General features: G+C 46.1%; 1 protein-coding gene across 14 annotated transcripts in view; it reads left to right on the forward strand.

The window, feature by feature from the left end:
- The first annotated feature begins 1,465 nt into the window (after window positions 1-1,465).
- Window positions 1,466-18,272, forward strand: part of BEND7 (BEN domain containing 7) — a 79,101-nt gene continuing 62,294 nt past the window's right edge. For 5 of the 14 annotated variants that reach the window (XR_009356541.1, XM_059184110.1, XM_059184102.1 and 2 more), the window contains exons 1-2: window positions 1,468-1,906; window positions 4,242-4,325. Coding sequence is in view for 11 of the 14 variants with exons in the window: in XM_059184110.1 (XP_059040093.1) it covers window positions 1,846-1,906; window positions 4,242-4,325 (145 nt within the window). In the remaining 3 variants the exon portion in view is untranslated. Of the gene's footprint in view, window positions 1,907-4,241; window positions 4,326-18,272 lie in introns of all 14 variants that reach the window. The other 9 variants (XM_059184104.1, XM_059184107.1, XM_059184105.1 and 6 more) reach the window with 5 other exon arrangements.

Here is an 18,272-nt window from a genome sequence, read left to right on the forward strand (position 1 = left end):
GCTTGCTTCCACTATCTGATTACCTTATTCCTTGGTTTTGTTTCCTGGTGTTGTGTATCCTAGCTGCCTTCAGCTTCCCCCTTGCTCAAAGTTGTCCTATTCGTGTATCCCAGTTAAACAGAGGTACTGTCTCCTCCTCTGAGTGTGACCTGTGATGAAATGTATCGCATTTATCAACATACTCTTTTCCCTTATTCCTCGCCACTCTTTTAGGGCCACGTGAGTTTGCCACCCGGCTGAATGCATTGTCCATCTCTTTACTCTCTTTTGCATTTAGGTCTAGGGACGGTCAGTTTGGTGAGGTACTTTTAAGCATGTCAGATTACCGTCCTGTACTGCCATTCCCAGGTGGTGTAAAATTCTCTTCCATTCCCACCCTAAAGAGGTTCTAAGAAGGAAATGGCGTGCTCCTAGCTCCCCAGAGAAGAATGTTATATAAAAGTAATAAAAGCATTGTTGCTGTCAATTATTTTGGCACTATTACACCAGGTGGCAGAGTCCCCCTCCCCCCCCCCCCGCCCCGCCCGGCACCTGCCTTGGCCGTTTCTTCTCTAAAGTCAGCAAAGCCATCGAGCACCCACTGACGTTGCACCCCTTGTTCCTTCCACCCGCTCCAAGCCCCACATTCCAAGTTGTCTCCTAGAATATAACTCCGGATCCTTCTACCACCCTCTTTGTTGGTGAAGAAGAATTGAAGCTCACTGTTTTCTATACTCTTCTTACCAGTAAATTCTCAAATCTCTTCGTTTCCTGGCAGAGCGCGGAGGGTAAGTTGTGTGTGTAATTTGTGTTTCCTAAAACTTGCATGAAGCCCGTGAGTGTGGCCCTCCGTGTGTGTGTGTGTGTGTGTGTGTGTGTAGTGTGTGTGTGTTTCCTAAAACTTGCATGAAGCCCGTGAGTGTGGCCCTCCGACATCCTGCCTCTCAAGGCAAGGAGTGGGCTGGCCGGAGGGTCCCCGACACCCAGCACTACGTATAACAAGCTCGGCCCCGGGAAGCGGTGGCGACAGGCAGGCGAGCTCGGGGCCGAGAGCCGGGCCCCAAGCAGCAGCGCCCCGACCCCCCGACCCCCGCGTCCAGCCGAGCCCGCAGTCCCCGCGGGAAGGCCGGCCGGCCGGGCCGAGGGCGCTGCGCCGCGGCCTCCGGCTCCTCTTCAGGGCGCCGCGCGTCCAGGCCGGTGGGTGGCGGCTGCCCGGGCCCCCGGGGATGGCGGCGGCCGCGCTCCGCCAGCAGGTGGCCCCGGGGTCCCGGCGGCGCCGCCTCCTCCCCGGTGCCCCTCCTCCCGCGGGGGCGGTCAGCGCCCCGACCCGGCTCGCACCCCGCCGCCGCCACCGCCGCCGCCGCTGCCGCCGCCCTCGGCCCGCCCGCCGCGTCCCCGGGGCCGCGCTCGCCGCCGCCGCCGCCGCGTCCGGAGCAGCGCCCAGGCCCGCCCGCGGCCAGCGCGCAGGGCGCCGGCAGCACCCGGCCCGCCGCGCCGCGCCCTCCCCGCCCCCAACTCGCTCCCCAACGGAAAGTTCGGCTCCGGCTGCGTGTGGCACAGAGACCGGGAATGAGAGGGGGTCGGGGGGCGTGCTGAGGGGACCGGGCGGCGGCGGCGAGGCGGGGGCAACTTCTCCCGGGAAAGCGCCTCCTGCCGACCCCGCAAGCCGCAGCCCCCGAGTGGGCTCGAGGTGGTTTTTCCCTTGCCTTTGCCTCCCCCTGCGGATTCAAGACACGGACCTTGGTCCTGGCGCTCCCGCTGCCGGGTGACAAGAGCCAGCGCCGCCACCACCACCGCCGCCTCGGCCGCCGCTCCCTCCGCCCGCCGGCCGCCCACCGGCCGCAGCCCCTGCCTCCTGCCAGCACCATGGAGTTCTCCGAGAGGAAAAGGAGCAGGAAATCCCAGAGCTTCAAACTGGTGAGCCGAGGTAAGCGGCGGGCCGCGCCGGGCCGGGCGGGGGGCGTGCGGGCGGCGGAGGGAGGACTTGGCGCCGCGTAAACATCCCCGCGCCCGGCCCGCCGCCCCTCGCCCCGCGCCGCGGCCGCGCGTCCCAGCCGGGGGTCCGGGCTTCCGGGACCCCCGAATCTCCTCCTGCAGGGGCCGGGGCCGCACACGCCGCGCGGCGGGGAAAGTTGTGCGGGGGGGAGGCAGGATGTTATTCAGCGTAAACAAGTCGGAGGGCACATCAGGAAATTAGCAAACAATGACACTTGGGGAGCCGAGAGCCTTCTTTGGTATTCCACTCCTGTGGCTAGGTTGGGGGGTGGGGGAGAACTGCCTCTCCGTCAGGCCGTGCACACACGGATACCGACCAATGGTTGTGGGTTTGCTTTTTTCCCCCCAAACAGAAGCAAAAAAAAAAAAAAAAAAAAAAAAAAAAAAGGTGGTGGTTCTCTTAAGAACCAGAAAGAAGCTCGTTAGGTGTACGAGCCCAAATGAGAATTGTTGACCTCCGGCATCTTTTCTAGAGACGTTATTTGGGTTGGAAAGGTGTTTAGGAAGAGATCACTTATCGGTCAGAAAAGTATCCCTATTTAAAAAAAAAAAAAAAAATTCCAGCGGGTTCCTGACGATTTAACTAACAGGTGTACATCGCGGTCTTTGGGCTTGGGTCTATTTTATCAGGGGAGGGGAAAGTTGAATCGCCTTGTCTGTGTTCAGTTACTTGTCAGAGGCTTTCTTTTCCTGACTGGACTTTGTCAGAGACGATGAGAACTTGAGATAAGAGCAGAAATAAATATATGTCTATTAAAATGCATTGTGTCACCTTAAATAAGAGAGAGGTGACTTTTCTCGTCCTAATGTCACAAGTCCTGGTACTGAGTTTAGAATCACCTTGTTGAACTATCTTCTTTGAGTCAACTTGAGGTCAAAACCAAACCACAGAACCTGTCCCCTTTTCTCTGTTGTTTTATCTAGCATTGGCATCAGAGTAGAAAGCAAGGCGATTGTTTCAGCAACCTGGGGAAGTCACATGTGAGCTGATGAAAATTAGAGGGTGATTCCAAGTAATAGAGCTTTTCAAGCTAAGCTGAGCTAACTATGATGTAGATTCAATAAAGCCTGCTTTTGGCTAGCCTGAAAATGGTCTGATTATAGACATTTTGAAGATCTGTTCATGTCTATTCCCCCTGATTTAGTTTGGATACTGTTTAATGAAAGAGGCCTGAGATCGTTTTACGTATTCAAAATATTTGGCTCTTCCCTCTTTCTCTGTGTGGATTACTCAGTCATTTGTACTTAAAAAAAAAAAAAAAAAAAAAAAAAAAAAAACCTCTCTATATGTGACTGGCCTGTTGGTCTATTGATTCATTCAGGAATGTAGGTTGCTTTCTTATTTATGACCTCAGAAAACTTCCTACTTTATCTGAAAAGTGAGAATAGTTTTGTAGACCTTGTTCTGTCAGGTCTCAAGTCACAAAAAAAGGAATGGCTGTTAAGAAGGAACCTCTATTTTCTCACCTAGATGATCCTACCTTTTAGATAATAGACCATGGGCAAGCCCAGGAGCCTCGGTAGAGAAGAAGGAAGCTCCTAAAGTACTGTATTGTAAAGTTTGACTGACATAGCAAGTTTTTCTTTTTACTTTTTTTCCTCTCTTTAAATTATGGGTCTGATTCTTCTCTCTGCAGGTGCATTTTTAGCAAATAAACTATTGCATATTAAAGTGCAGTAGCTGAATGCAAAAGATTGTGAGAAAGATGAGAATCTCGCGTTCTTATCTAGATTATACTATATTTGAAATAACAAATCAGTATTTTTCGTGTGTGCTTTCCGGTAAGCTGCTTAAAGGCTGGGATTTTGCTGGGTAAACTGAGAAAACTGAGTGTCGGGTTACCCTAAAGCATACTCTTGATATACTGTACTCATGGAAATGAGTTGAGATAATTTTGGAATCACCCTCCTGGCCTATGATTGGGCAAGGTTTTTCTTTCCCTTATAAACATAGTTGTCATTTGAAAGCAAAGAGACCTAGTAATTGGCATCTCTGGGCCAAATTTACTGTGAAAACCATGTGATCAGCAAAGCTATTTTCTAAAGTCAAAGTAATATTTCAAGTCTGTGTACTTCCTCAGAGTAAGCAAAGTTTTAGGGATTATTAGTGACTATAAATTCGGTGATTAATTGAGTTCTTGGAAATTATGTTTATAATTTAAAGTATAGATTATACTTCTTATATATAAAGAGAGTTAGTTTTTATTATTTTTTTCATAACTTGCAGGTCATTGGAATTTTAATTTTTGGTTGTTTTTTCATCCCAGATTATCACCATGAGGTATATAAGATCTCAGAATTCAGCAACGATGTTAATGGGGAGGCCAAAGAGACACAACCCATTTATTTAGGTAGGTTCCTATGTCAATTAATTTCTCAGCAAAACAGTGTGGCCATTTGCAGTTAGGGGGAAGGGGAAAAAAAAAAAAAGGTTGTGCCAGAACGGGAAATGTCTGCCATTGCTTAATGTATGACATTCTTTTCAAGACCTTTTATTTTACAGATTGCCAATATATCCCTTATTAACATTGCTAAAAGTTGTAATTTCAGACATAAATGTTTATTAGTGTCTACACACAGTGCTAATTATCACTCACTCTCAGAGCCAGATGCTGACTGTGCAGGTTTGTCGCTCTGTGCTCACCCCATTTACATTGCATATTCGCTGGCATGCTTCACTGGCAATAGTTTGTGTAATTGGGGTATTACATCTTTGACATCTGGATAACAGAAATTCAATTTCCAGGAAGCTGCTATTTGTTTGGTTTTGCTTCTGCCTTGGGTGGGATGGAGGATTAATATGCTGTCTTATTATAAAGTCCCTTCACCTCTGTGGCCTGGTTGCTAATCCTGCCATGACAAAATTAAATTAAATCTACAGTCAAAAAGCGTAAGGAAAATCAAAGTGTGATTGTCCACCTAACCACCGCTTGAGAATACTAGCTATCATTTTCCTGGACCTGTGTGCATTTCACCCCGATACCTGTGGTCAGGGTGACTAGCCATACTTTTTGCTCTTACCATCCTCATTCCCAGCTCCCCTTAGGGACAGGCCGAGCAAAAGTGGTGTCCGGGAGACCATCCGACAAGGCTAGCTGCATGATGAATAAGTAGGTGGTCAGAAGCATTGCCACTCTAAGTACAGCTTTTGGGACAAATGTCATACAGGAGAGAACTTGAATGTGCAGTTCATTATTTGCAGACTGTGAACCCAAAATGCAAACAACTTGCGATTTTGCCACTAAGAGTGAGTACCCAGAGAGGAGGAGAAGTAGGATTAGAGAGTAAACAGTGGCGTGTGGCTTCCATCTTGCCCATCCTGAGCATCCCCACCATTCTTGGTAGTGATGTAAGAGCTGGGTGCTGCATGGCAAGGGAGCATAAAGTGGGAGACAGTTGGGGCAAGAGTGATGAAAAGCAAGGGTCAGCTTTGCCTGCTCCCTGAGGAGTATGGAGGGCTGAAGGACGTAGGATTGGTGCAGATCCCAACAACGTGAAAGCCATGTGGTGGAGTCCTCAGCCACCAGGATCTCTCTTTCTGGCTTTGAGAGAGAGAAACGGTGGGATGCGGTGGACAGAGAAATGAAAACGGATACTTGAGTGAGGTAAAACAGGAGGGAAGTATCAGCAAACAAACTTAGTGGTCATAAGTGACCACTGAAAGCATGTAGATCTCTGTACTCAAGCAGAGACTGTCACTGAGGCCGGCAGCTGTGCTCAGCACCTGTTTACGGTTAAGAGAACTAAAAACCAAAAAGTGAATAGTCAAGTGAAATGCTACAACCCAGAAGGAGAATATTCTTGGTTGGCACTCTCTTCAGTTCCTTAAACTTAATCAGTTGGAATTTTGTATTTTCAGTTCCTTAAGCTTGATTGGTTGGAATTCTGTATCTAAGTACTACTCGATATAGTCATTGGAAATGAGGAATTTGCCCATTAGTAGAAAATTTACATTTATCATAAAAACGGAACATCATGTCCTTGGTTGAGTTACTCTCCAACAAAGCAGGCTGCTGTGTGTTTGGAAAACAGTAGGATGCTATACAGTGAGGTAATTCTGGGTATGACAGAGTAGGGGGCTGAACAATAGGAAGATGCTAGTTCTCAGAATTCAGGAAAATACAAACTCTTGAAAGGGGCACACGTTGCTGCTTTCATTTTTCCCAGCTCGAGTCCAGGAAGATAAGAGAACATTAGCAAAAGACCAGGATCAGAATAAGCTTTGCAAGTTCTGGTCAAGAAGGCCTCAGCCATGAGGAGACCAAAGATTGAACAGTGGCAGACGTGTGCCTGGCTTCCTTCTCAGTCTTGCTTATTCTGGGGGATGTGAGATGTAGTTCCCAAAGAACATTTTTATTTTGTGATTTCCAGTCATTTTTTTAAAAACTAGAGGAATAAGTGGTTACACTATCATAATTTCTAGAGCAATTGGGAATAGTTACTGAAAACATAGGAAATTAAGATTTTGGTTGTCTATGATGTTCTAAAACAGGCATTTTTTAGTTTTTAGGTTCTCATTTCAAAACATAGATTTAAAGCATGCTTGTTTTATAAATTGCTTGAGTCTATCTGTGATGTTACTTGCTAGGGTGTAGAATTCAATGTGAGGTTTATGACATCCAAGGGATTTTGTTAGCCAAACGCCAGAAGAACAGTTTCAAATACAATCTAGTCCTAATACATGGCCCCTAGGATATTGTATAGGATTTTCTGTGTTCAGACATATGTCGTATTTTTAATACTATCCGCACCTATAATATTAAAGTTCACATCTCAGGAAAAGAGAGTGAGTTCTCCAGGTTTTGGCAGTGTTCCCACATGAAATTTATTTCTCTGGAATATTTTTAGGCTGTTGACTAATGCAGCACATCCAACATGGTAGGATAGCTCAGTAGTGTGAATGACTTGGCTGAGTCCTTTCAGAGTTACCCACACATTTTTAGTGTGATAATAGGGCCAGAGGAGGTTACTTTGCCCTGTGGACATTGACATTGTCAGGCGGGCTGTGAGGGGCGACCATAAAAATTTGAGTCCTGTTTGGAGAAAAACAATTATCTGTTTTAATCAACTAAACAGATTTTTTTTTTTTTTTTTAGAAAAGACTATGTGCTCAGTGCTTTTCTGGATGAGAGTGGGATTGGGGGTAACCAAAGAAATGGAAAGGACAGAGACCTTGTTCTCAAAGATGAAATCCAGTTGAGGAGATGGGGCACATTCAGAGCACAGTTAAGGAACAATGTTCAGTGACTGTAACAGCTCCCGTTGCTGGGCACTTTCTGTGCACATGGTGTTGACCTGAATCCCTCACATGAATTATGTTCATTTATCCCTCGCGGCAAACCTGTAAGTCATTATCCTCCCCATTTTGTACAGGAGACATAGATGTTTAGTGGCCTGCCAGAGGCCGCTCAAGTAGCAAGTAGCCAGAGGCCGCTCAAGTAGTAACGGTAATTAACCAACAAATACGGACCATCGGGGCAGTGAGCCACAGCAGCATGGGAAGGGAAGGATCAAATGGAGGGTCAAGTGGGGAGTCTCCCTCAAAGTTGGAGACAATTTGCATAGACAGAGGGGAGCTGGAGAAGGTTCCAGGTGCAAAAAGGTGCTGTAAGCTACAGCAGGGAAGTGTTGTCAGGATCAGATATTAAGTGAGCGTCATCCATTTAAGAACTGCTTTCACCTCTGTCATCCTGTGGTTTTGACTTCCTGTAAGGTCACTGGGGCAGGCATTCTTATTCCCATTACTTAGAGGACAGACCTGAGGCTCAGAGTAAAGCAACTTGCTCAGAAATAGCAGAACCTGGAGCGGACCCACAGCTCCTGTCCAGAGACCTTTCCTCTCTACCATGCTGGGCCAGACAATTCAAGGATCATCAGGAGACCTTACCGGAAAGAACAAGGCACTTTTGGAAAATATATTAGTGAGACAGCAAGTTTATTACTCATAACAATAATACAAACTTTTGATAAAATCTCTTTTGAGATGTTGGGCTTTGTTTAGGTTTACTGTCATAAGATAGAAATTTGGAACATGTCTGTTTCTCAGGTGTTCGATCTCATTCATTTATTCATTTGACAAATATTTCTTGAGCTCCAATTACATGCCAGGCCCTGGCCTTGTCCTCATTCCTTTCAGTACTCGGTTCGGTTACACAGCTTTCAGAAGACAAAGAAAGCAAATGTTGTAGCCATGCCAGTTGAGCAGGATCGAGATGTCGGAATTTTGAAATCTTTGTCCATGGCTTTGCCAATGACAGCCACCCCCACCAGGGTCCCAGAGTCTCCTCAAAGATGACACACTCAATCCCTATCCACTTTTCCAGGCTAGGGCGCCAGCCTCTCATGACAACATAAGTCTCCTTCCCGGAGACATAGACATGTGCGTGTGTTAAATGAGGGTGCTCTTCACCTAGAGTCTGGCAGCCTGGGTCCCGCTTGCTTCCTGTTTCTTCCCCAGAGGGAAAGGGCCCTGATGTGTTACCTCACCTGTGGCTGGAGTTCCATGAGTGAGAAACAACCTCAAATATCATGGAGGTCCGTCCAAGTGGGCCTGAGCGTTTCCTGGGGTTGGAAACACAGCCAGTAACTGTAGGGGTCATTTTGGAAGAGCTGGCTGTGTGCCAGCCACCATGGTAAGAACTTCGTGTGTTATCACAGGTGACACATCCCAAACCTACCTCCCCACCTCTGCGGGCATCTGCACGGCTTTTAGGGCACCCCCGTCACCCTGGAAAAACCTCTGATCGGAATGGTTTCTAAGGTTTCCTACAGCACTAACAGTAGACCTGCTCATCCTCTAGGTCCACAAATGGCTTCTTGAACAATTGCAAGCAAAGTCAAGGTTGAGAGAGCCTCTTGAGACTCTTGAACACTGATGGCTTCCTTGAGTAGAAGCGCGCCTGTAAATGTGCTTCTATTACCTTTAGATGCAGACAGAGACGCTCTTAGATATTACTCATGGTCTCAAGTTCGGGCGAAGTTTGCAGTTAGGCCTGTTACATACCGGGGTTAATCATTTAGCTAACATCACAACTGCGCATGAGGCAGGTGTTATACCGGCTATACAGACAGGAAGCAGAGCTTGGAGGTGCAAGTGATTCGCGCCAGAGCACACGGAAAGTAGTAGTTGAGCATGCTTTAGACTCCGGTGTCTTGACGCCCATTCCTTCCCTCTTTCACCATGGCAGTTCTGCCAGCTGTCCTGCCTGCCCTTCTGCCCTCATGGACTGAGTTGGGTGTGTAACGTCTCATCCTCTCCCCGGCAGAGCGGGGCCCCAGATGTGAGAGGCGGGGCACGGGCTCTCGGTGGAAGGGAGGGGTGGGCGGAAGCTTCCACTGGGCAGAGCCTAGGACCCACTTGGGAAGAAAGGAAGCCCAGTTAGTCGAACATTTGCTGTACGCAGGGCACTTCCCGTACTGGAGAAGTATTGTTATTTCCATTTTTAAATGAAAAATAGGCGTCTTTGGAAATGTCAGTTTGCCCAAGGTCAGAAAGCTCACAGGTGAGAGCCTGGCTGTGGACATGGCTCCCACGTTGTTGCTGCTCTGCTCTGCCAGGCAGCCTCTGAGAAAGCCAGGCCCCCTTTCCTCCTCCCTTTGTTGTTCGTAGTCTGCTTCCAGCTCACCTTTCTAACCTTATCTCCCTCTTCCTCCTGCTAAAAACATGCGCTCGTGTCAGCCTGGTCTCTTAGCATTCCTTCCTGGAGCACCTTGCCCTGCCCAAGTGTGCACCTCTCTCCAGCCTGTTCTCTCCAGGCGCTCCCATGTCGTAGCCTGTTTCCAGACTCCATCTATTACAATCCTATCTCCTATTGGTTTTCAAAGCCCAATTCAAACATTACCTAAGCCTGGAGGCCTTCTCAGTTTGTCTAGCACAGTAGAGAGAAGTCAGGTTTGAAGTCAGAAAACCTTGGTTTGAGTCTCAGGTTAACAGTTAATAACACCTTGCACAAAACTCTTGAGGGTTTTTCTTTGTCTTCCGTAATAGAATAATAATGTGGGCCCTGACCTCCCCTGCAGGTTCTCCTCTAGCATGTAGGAAACCCCAATGACAAAACACTTTTTCAAAGTAGGAAATGCTGTATTCTGATTTTTATTATTCCCTTGTCTGTTCTCTTTCTGAAATAGAATTTAAGTGTTCTTAATGTCTTAGCACTAAATAATAACATCACTCTTTTATGGCGCTTCCCATGTACTGCCTAATACCTACTAATTTTGTACACAGCTTTATTGCACTGCAAGTTACCCTGCAGACATGCCCATCATCCCCAAACCTGGGCAATTACTGCATTGAACTGTGGTTGTTTATTTGCACCATCTCTCCTCCTATAAATTGTAAGATCACAGAGCGAGTGTGACCTGGATTCTTTTTCATATCCTTTGAAGCACCCAGCACAGTATTGTGTTCATAATAGGTACCCAGATGATAGGTACTCAAATATCTAAGTGCGTGAGTAGCTTGGACACTGTCGTACAGACCAATGAAGAGTTGCTTTATTTTGTTTAAGGGGATTTTATTTATTTATTTTGAGAGAGAGAAGGAACACTAGCGGGGGGAGGGGCAGATGGAGAGGGAGAAGCAGACTCCCCTCTGAGCATGAGCCTAACGTGGAGCTTGATCCCAGGACCTTGAGATCATGACCTGAGCCAAAGGCAGAGGCTTAACCCATTGAGCCACCCTGAAGAGCTGCTTTAAAATACACCACTCTGGAGCACCTGGGTGGCTCAGTGGTTTAAGCCTCTGCCTTTGGCTCGGGTCATGATCTCAGGGTCTTGGGATGAAGCCCTGCATTGGACATTCTGCTCAGCAGGGGGCCTGCTTTCCCCTTCCCCTTCCCCTCTGCCTGCCTCTCTGCCTACTTGTGATCTCTGTCTCTGTCAAATAAATAAAATCTTTAAAAAAAAATAGAATAAAATATACCACTCTGTTGAGATTTGGGGGACATTTAGTGAGCCAGACTAAAAAATGCCTCATTTAACTGGAAGAATCTTTTATAATATATTCAACTAGCGCAGAAATTTGGGATTTCTGATGTTGATTTGTGAGATACAACTTGAAACCTTTTTTCCCCCTTCAAACCTAGAAATACCAAAAAGGAGAGGACCTTGCATATGAAAGCCAGAGACATGTTGAAAATCAAAACAAAAATAGTATGTGCTCTGCTAGCTCTCTATGTGCTGTGACATTGGTACACCCTCTTCAGGGTGCTTAAGAGAGGACTGACCTGTTTATCAACTGATTTTTGGCATTGTCTGGGTCTCAGTTTCCAAAGGAAGCAAGTTTTCCTACCTGAATTTCAGAAAAACCAAAAGCCAAGCCTTCAGCAACAGACCTTGGTGCATGTGACACGGTGAGGGAGCACACGCGCTGTGCCCCCTCCCCAACGCCCTTCCGTGTCCCCAGGAAAAGTTGCTTCTTTCTGTTTCTCCAGACGTGGTGTGGCTCAGGAGCCACCCTTGGGGTAACATGTATGACAGGTTGTGATCATTGGCTGTTCCTCCTCTGATTGTGACCAAATCATTTAAAAAATAAATAAAATAAAATAAAAAATTAAAAAAAAAAAAAAAACCTCCAAGAAGGACAGGCTCTAAGGAGATGTATTAACAATTTAGCCTCTCTGGTTCCCATGGGAATATGGATTTTTTACTTTTGGAAGAAAATAACATGGCCATCTATAAGATAAAATAAAGATTTTGGAACAGTGTGTTTTGCATCTCCAAGTTAAAAATAGATCTAGGACATTTACAAAGCAACTCTGTTATTCTCATAAGTCACAGATTCCTGGAGCGGATGCTACCTGGAATCGATGTGCCCGAGTGTGTGCACGCAGTAGTGGGGGTGGTAGATCCTGCAAGGCGCATGTGCCCAACCCTGGAGGGATTTGTCCAGGTGCTGGGCCACTTGGGTTGCTCCTTGCCTGAACATCTTCATTATTTGTGGCTTTCAGGTTAGGATTAAGACTCCTCAGCCTGACAGATAAGACTCTGAGTGAACTGCCACCTGTTTCTTTGGAGCTCATTGCTGACATTGTCCTTCGCAGGCGTCACCCATACCAGACCTCTTTTATTCCTGCAGTAGGAATCCTTCCTGGCCTTTGAGGCCAGGCACTTTCTCACCCTGGTGGCTGCACAGAAGCCGTAGAAATTCCTTTGCTTGGAATTTCACACTTGCATCATCCTCCCTCTGCTTGGCTTGTCTTTCTCTTCTCCCTAAAGTCTTCAAGTTGATGAAACTTCTTTCAGGAAGTCTTCTCTGATTGCCCTCACCTCTCCCCCACAGCCTCCAGGGCATGGTGCCATCACAGCCAAGGCATTGCTGGTTTACTTCTCTCTCCCTGCTGGGCTGTAAACTCCCTGAGAATCATCTCTGTGTCCCCACTGCCTAGCACCATGCTGGTCATGTGATAATCACCAGTACATGCTCAGGTAATGAGTAAGATGTCCACTTTTAAATGCAAAATTAAGTGGTGGATTCAGCTACTTTGAAACTTTATTATTCAACTCTTACCTCTAAGTTCCATCCTGGCTTCAGGGGCTGAAAATTTACACTCCCTTCTTAGTAGCTAACTGGACCTCACATATCAGGAGTAAAATTTGTCAACACTGATCACAGATGATTTAGTTTTCATTTCCTATTTTTGTTCTTTTTGATTAGTTAATGGCAGGGCCCCCTCTTAAAGTTAAACCCTGAGAGAGGACGCATCCCTGTGCCTGTGTACGTGTACCAGCCCTGACCCCCAGGGCCCTGCAGGTACACCATGTTGTGGGGGCCTCCCCGGATGCCGCAGTCCAGTGGGCCTGGCATCTGGCCTGCTGGGCTCTGCCCACCCGTGCTGCCCTCTCTGTCTAAGGCTTCATTTTTCCCATCTCAGCTTGAATTCCTGCAGGCCAAGACTCTGTTGACTGTGTTCCTAGTACACGATACTTGACACAGAGTCGAGTCTCGATAATTCTTTTTGAATAAACAAGTAAGTACCATGTTTAAAACATGTTAAAAATGCAATTTGCTGCCAATTATCTGCTGATCAAGTGGGTCAGTCTGTTGTGGTGAGACGGTTTTGTTGTGCAGGACTGTCCTGCGTATTACAAGAGGACTGAATGTTGGCAGCATCAGTGTACATAAATGTCAGGAGCACACCCCCTCACCCCCATTGTGATGATCAGAAATGCCCCCTACACATGTTGGCTGGCATGTGGTCCTCTGCAGGACAAGGCTGTGGGGTCATTTAGCTTTGAGCAGAGAAATGCTATTACACTGCTTTAGACTATATACCCTTCGTCACCAGCTGTCTCCCAGATGCCCATGTGAAGTGGGCAGAGAGGAGCGGCCAAGGTGGACCCACTCAGCCACATCACCATACCCAGAGCGAGATCAAAGGGCACATTCCATTCACGGTCAGATTACTGAGCCTCCTTTCTATACAAAGTACACCTTGTTACATGCATATTCCATCATATATTTTAAAATCATTAAGAAGTTTAGACAGATTGCCTTTGAGTGTTTCAGACAATCAGTATCCTTGTAAATAAGAATCCATAAAATTGTTTTCTTAGTATTGCTTTTTTTCCCAAACATGTCCAAGTATACTGTATCATTTGAATTGCAAGGGTTTTACAATGTTTTTTTACTTAGAAATCAAATTTTATATCTGAAAGGTTAATGGAGAAAACTAATTATGCTATCTGGTAACCAAATGTGTGATGAGACATTTGTCTCTGTAATTAACAGCAAGGAACTTTTATAGTTTCATAAAATCGAATGCTACATAGAGGATTCTGTGAGCATTTGTTTGGATGAGGTGTCCAAAGCAGAGATGTTTATGGATGATATAAAGTTGAACTGAAATGTAATGCAGGTGTCTCTGCATCTCACGGCATTTCTCATTGTTGAAATGGAAGCCAGAAGATTAATAACTTTACTTTGTCATGATAAAATAAGTAATGTGTTCTTGGAACAGTGGTACGGTACATAAGTTACTCAGTAATTCCAAGAATTTATTCTGTTCCAGGAATAATATCCTTAACAATTTATTTTTACAGAAAAAGTTGATGCAACATAATAGCCTTATGAAGTTGCTTGTATGGCTAATGGAATTATATCTCAAATGTGACTTTACACCTCCATATAAAATGTAAAGAACCCCACAAAAATGCAAGGTTAAGGTACAAGCTAAAAGTAAAAAGTCAGGAGATGCAAAAGTTAAGGCTCTTCTGTTAACATTAACTCATGCTCATTGCACATATATAATTTTTTCAATTACTAGCAAGACTTTAATGGGTACCGTAATAAGCATTGTGTGAAATACGGTTGAAAAGGAGTTGCTGCTGGAATGTTAGCCTTAGCTTTCTCTGTGCGTTCGCTGTTCTGCTGTCTAGCTCTGCTCTGGAAGACAGAGCCTGCTGCCTTGAGCACCACGGACACACGCGGCTCAGATCCGACTTGCCTTCCTCTGGTCTGCTTTGGTCAATCTGGGCAAGCAACTTAGTCTTATCCTTTGTTAAATGGGGCGGGTGAGTCCCTGTCTGTCACCTCTGATGAGGATGAGCTGTGTTCCTTTGGGAAAGCTTTCATAAGAAGACATGATTGACTTTAGACGCCCAGTGGCCTCTGCTTCCAACCCTACACACCCCGTGGACTTGAGAATCTAAGAAAGCACAGATGGTCTACGTCTTGACCCGTCAGTAGTGTTTTCTTTGTCAGCTCCCCTCAACTGCAGCTTCTCCGCATATCTGATGCTGGAATTTACTTATTCTTGTGTTCATTCTGTGGGTATTTGTTGAGTAGCCATTAGTGCCAAGCTAAAAGATTTTGAAGCTCAGTAGGTTGCGACAGGGAGTTGAAGGATTCCACGGGAACATGGAATGGGGGAGGAGGGGACTCACCAGGCTTGGGGGATTAGGGGATACAGCTTGAGAAGATTACATTCCAGCAGACACCTGAGGGGTAAGTATGGGGCGGGGCTAGAGCCGAGGCTCTATGAAGGCCCGGCAGTGAGAGCACTTCTGGACCACCGAGAGACCTTCCTTCTAAAGGAAAGCAGGGGTGCCTGTGTGGCTCAGTGGGTTAAGCCTCTACCTTCGGCTCAGGTCATGATCTCGGGGTCCTGGGGTCAAACCCCACATCGGGCTCTCTGCTCAGTGGGGAGCCTGCTTCCCCCTCTCTGCCCACCTCTCTGCCTACTTGTGATCTCTGTCTGTCAAATAAATAGATAAAATTTAAAAATAAATAAATAAAGGAAAGCAGAGGACCTCCAGCTGTCCATTTTGACTACTAATTGGATTGGTATTTAATTGTTCTTAAGTGAGGCCTGGGCACTGGTATTTTTACAGAGATGTCTAGGTGATCCTAACTGCAACCAGACCTGCGAACCAACCCCCACCCCCAAAACCCTGGGTAGACTAAAGGGGATGGGGGATGGGGATGGGGAGGGAACGTGACAAGAGCTGAGACGGGAGAGAGAGACCAAAAAGGTCAGATGTGGAGCTGGGCTCCATCCTGAGGTGGTTGGCATTCCACTATGGTGTGTCATGTAATGAGGTTTGCGTGTCTGAGAGATCACACTGGCCTCAGGGTGGAAGAGGGATTGGAGAGAGGGGCACGACATTGGAGGTTTTTGGCAGTAGCCCCATCAAGAGATAATGGGGACAGGGGGATGGAGAGAAGTGGAAGGATTCAAAAGTAATTTGGAAGTCACCGTAGGCAGGACTCTATGATTAACTGGCTGTGGGAGGGCAGGGAGAGAGAGAGCTCCCAGGTTTCTGGCTTGAATGGCAGGGTGGGTGCTGTTCAGTAAGGCTCACAGAGGGTCAGCATTAAATATGGTTTTGGACATGGCGTTAAGGCTGCTTTTGAAGTGCACAAGTGGGGCTGTCCAGTGGGCAGTTGGATGTGTGGGTCTGGAGCCCCGAAGTGGGATCAGGGCTGGAGTCCTCACATACAGATGGTCCACGGAGCCAGAGAGAAGATCTGTGGGTCCAGAAAGGGGGTGGGGAGTGAGAAGGCTGCCCAGGCAGCATCCTGAAAACCTTCGACATTTAGGGCAGTGCTTTTCACACCCGTGTTGTGACCTATAAGTGGGTCATGAAATCGATTTAGCAGATTGTCACCCATAGGAGCGAACAACAATAATGGTAATATTAATAACAAAGAGAGTAGAATAGAAAATGTCAGGTGCATTGCACGCAGGAAGGATAAATTCACGAATCTTTTATAATTACATACGTTTGTGTGTGTGTGTGTGTGTGTGTGTGTGTGTGTGCACATGCACATGCATGCATATGAAAGTGTGTGAAATCATGAAAAATGTATTTCTTGCTGTGAACCCTGGTCAAAAAAGGTTGGAACCCACCGTCCTAAGCCATGACTGCCTTACCCTTGGAGCTCTGTCATTAGTGTCACTCAGGAAAGGCTACCACTCTCCAGGTGCTTTGGACCCAGACTCAGCGGAGTTCCTGAAATCCTCAGGAAAAAAAGGTGCTGTGAATATGATCCGTTTCTCGTCACCAGGAACACTATTCGCACTGAAGATGAGACAGAACAATAGCGTGTATATAATATAACTAGGAATATTTTAAAATTTTAAATGGCCGAAGAAACAGTGTGGCCTTTTTCTTAAACACGTTCACACTTAACTGGTCTCTGAATGGCATGTGTAAACTGAGGGTTCGGAGAGAGGAGATTTGCACTCTGAGCATTTTTTTTTTTAAAAGATTTTATTTATTAGTCATAGAGAGAGCACAAGGAGGCAGAGTAGCAGGCAGAGGCAGAGAGAGAAGTAGGCTCCCCACTGGACAAGGAGCACGATTCAGGACTCGATCCTAGGACCCCGGGATCATAACCCGAGCCGAAGGCAGCAGCCTAACCGACTGAGCCACCCAGGCATCCCCTGAGCATTCTTTTAGAAGTTTTCTGTACAGGAGACCAGAGGATTAGCACTTCAAATTCTGTTGAAAAGGACTCTTTCCAGACCAAGTTATGAACATTTTACCTCTTGTTGAATAAAGGCGAGATTTAGGCTAGGCCACTACAGGAATACAGAAGCAGCTCCTATGCTAGTCTTGTTTTATTTAAGCTCTGTCTATTGCCAGCATTCAAAGACTTTTGCTATGTTTCACAGGATCGCGAACATAAATAAATTCTGATTGTGCGTCCTCTAAGTGTTAATATTTGGCTTTTGTAGAACTCACAGGATTCACGTGAAACGTGCTGCCAATTTAAAAAGAAATACCTGAGCCTTATTCTCCTTACTTAGAAACAGTACAACTAAGCTGAAATTCATAGATGGTTTGGTGCAATGACTGAATTGTTTCCACCATATGTGTTAACATAACGGGTGGTTAAGGTGCTAACTGGTTCACACAGCACCCAGTGTGTGTCCTCACTGCTTCCTGGATACCACGTGGCTGCATTATTTTGTGAATGGCCTCATTCCTGCCAGTCAGCCTGTTCCTTGAGCGTTTTAGTAGAGTAGTTCATGGACATTGGAGCCTGACCTACCCAGTTTAAAACTCCAATCTCAAAGTCTCTGTTATTTCCTGGGTAAAATGTATTCATCAACATTCAAAACTCTTACCTTGTCATCAGGATTAAAAGTAGGCAGAGTTTGCCCAAGGACGTGGTACATAGTGAGTACTCCATAAATGGTGACTGTAACACTTTTCCCACTACATACTGCCAAATTACTTAAAAAAAAATAATAATAATAATACAAGGGTTGGGGTGCTTGGCCGGCTCAGTTGGAAGAGCATGTGACTCTTGATCTCAGGGTCATGAGTTCGAGCCCATTAGCTATAAAGATTACTTACACACGTATACACACACACACACACATACATAAACAAACTTAAAAAAAAATACAGAATACATGGCTTGTGTGAGCTTCAGAGGAAAGTTATCTTGACCTGTACACCAAGAGGTGCAAAAGAGACTGTACCCCAGCATCCTCTTTCCTTGACTTGCTTTTGCTGCTACCTCTAGCCCCCTTTTTCTCACTCCTGTCCACCTTCGTCTGTTCCTGGGTGACACTGTAAGATGCTTTCATGTCCAAAGCTGCCACTATACCTAGCTTCAGAATACCACAGGGAAAGGATCGTACATAATTCTTCTAGGTCATTTTTTTCTTACCAAAAAAAAATACGTTTCAAATAATTTCAAAACCATTTTTAAACTTAAAATTGAGAAAGGTGAAAAAAAGGTAGAAAGTGAAAAGGAGAGCATCCTGTCCCCATCAGACTCTCCAGTAACAAGCACTGTTAACAATAGAGTTGTTTTTGTGTGTGTTATAATGAAAGGAAAATGG

Source organism: Mustela lutreola, chromosome 8 (genome assembly GCF_030435805.1).
Source record: "Mustela lutreola isolate mMusLut2 chromosome 8, mMusLut2.pri, whole genome shotgun sequence".
In the NCBI taxonomy this organism is placed as follows: Eukaryota; Metazoa; Chordata; class Mammalia; order Carnivora; family Mustelidae; genus Mustela; species Mustela lutreola.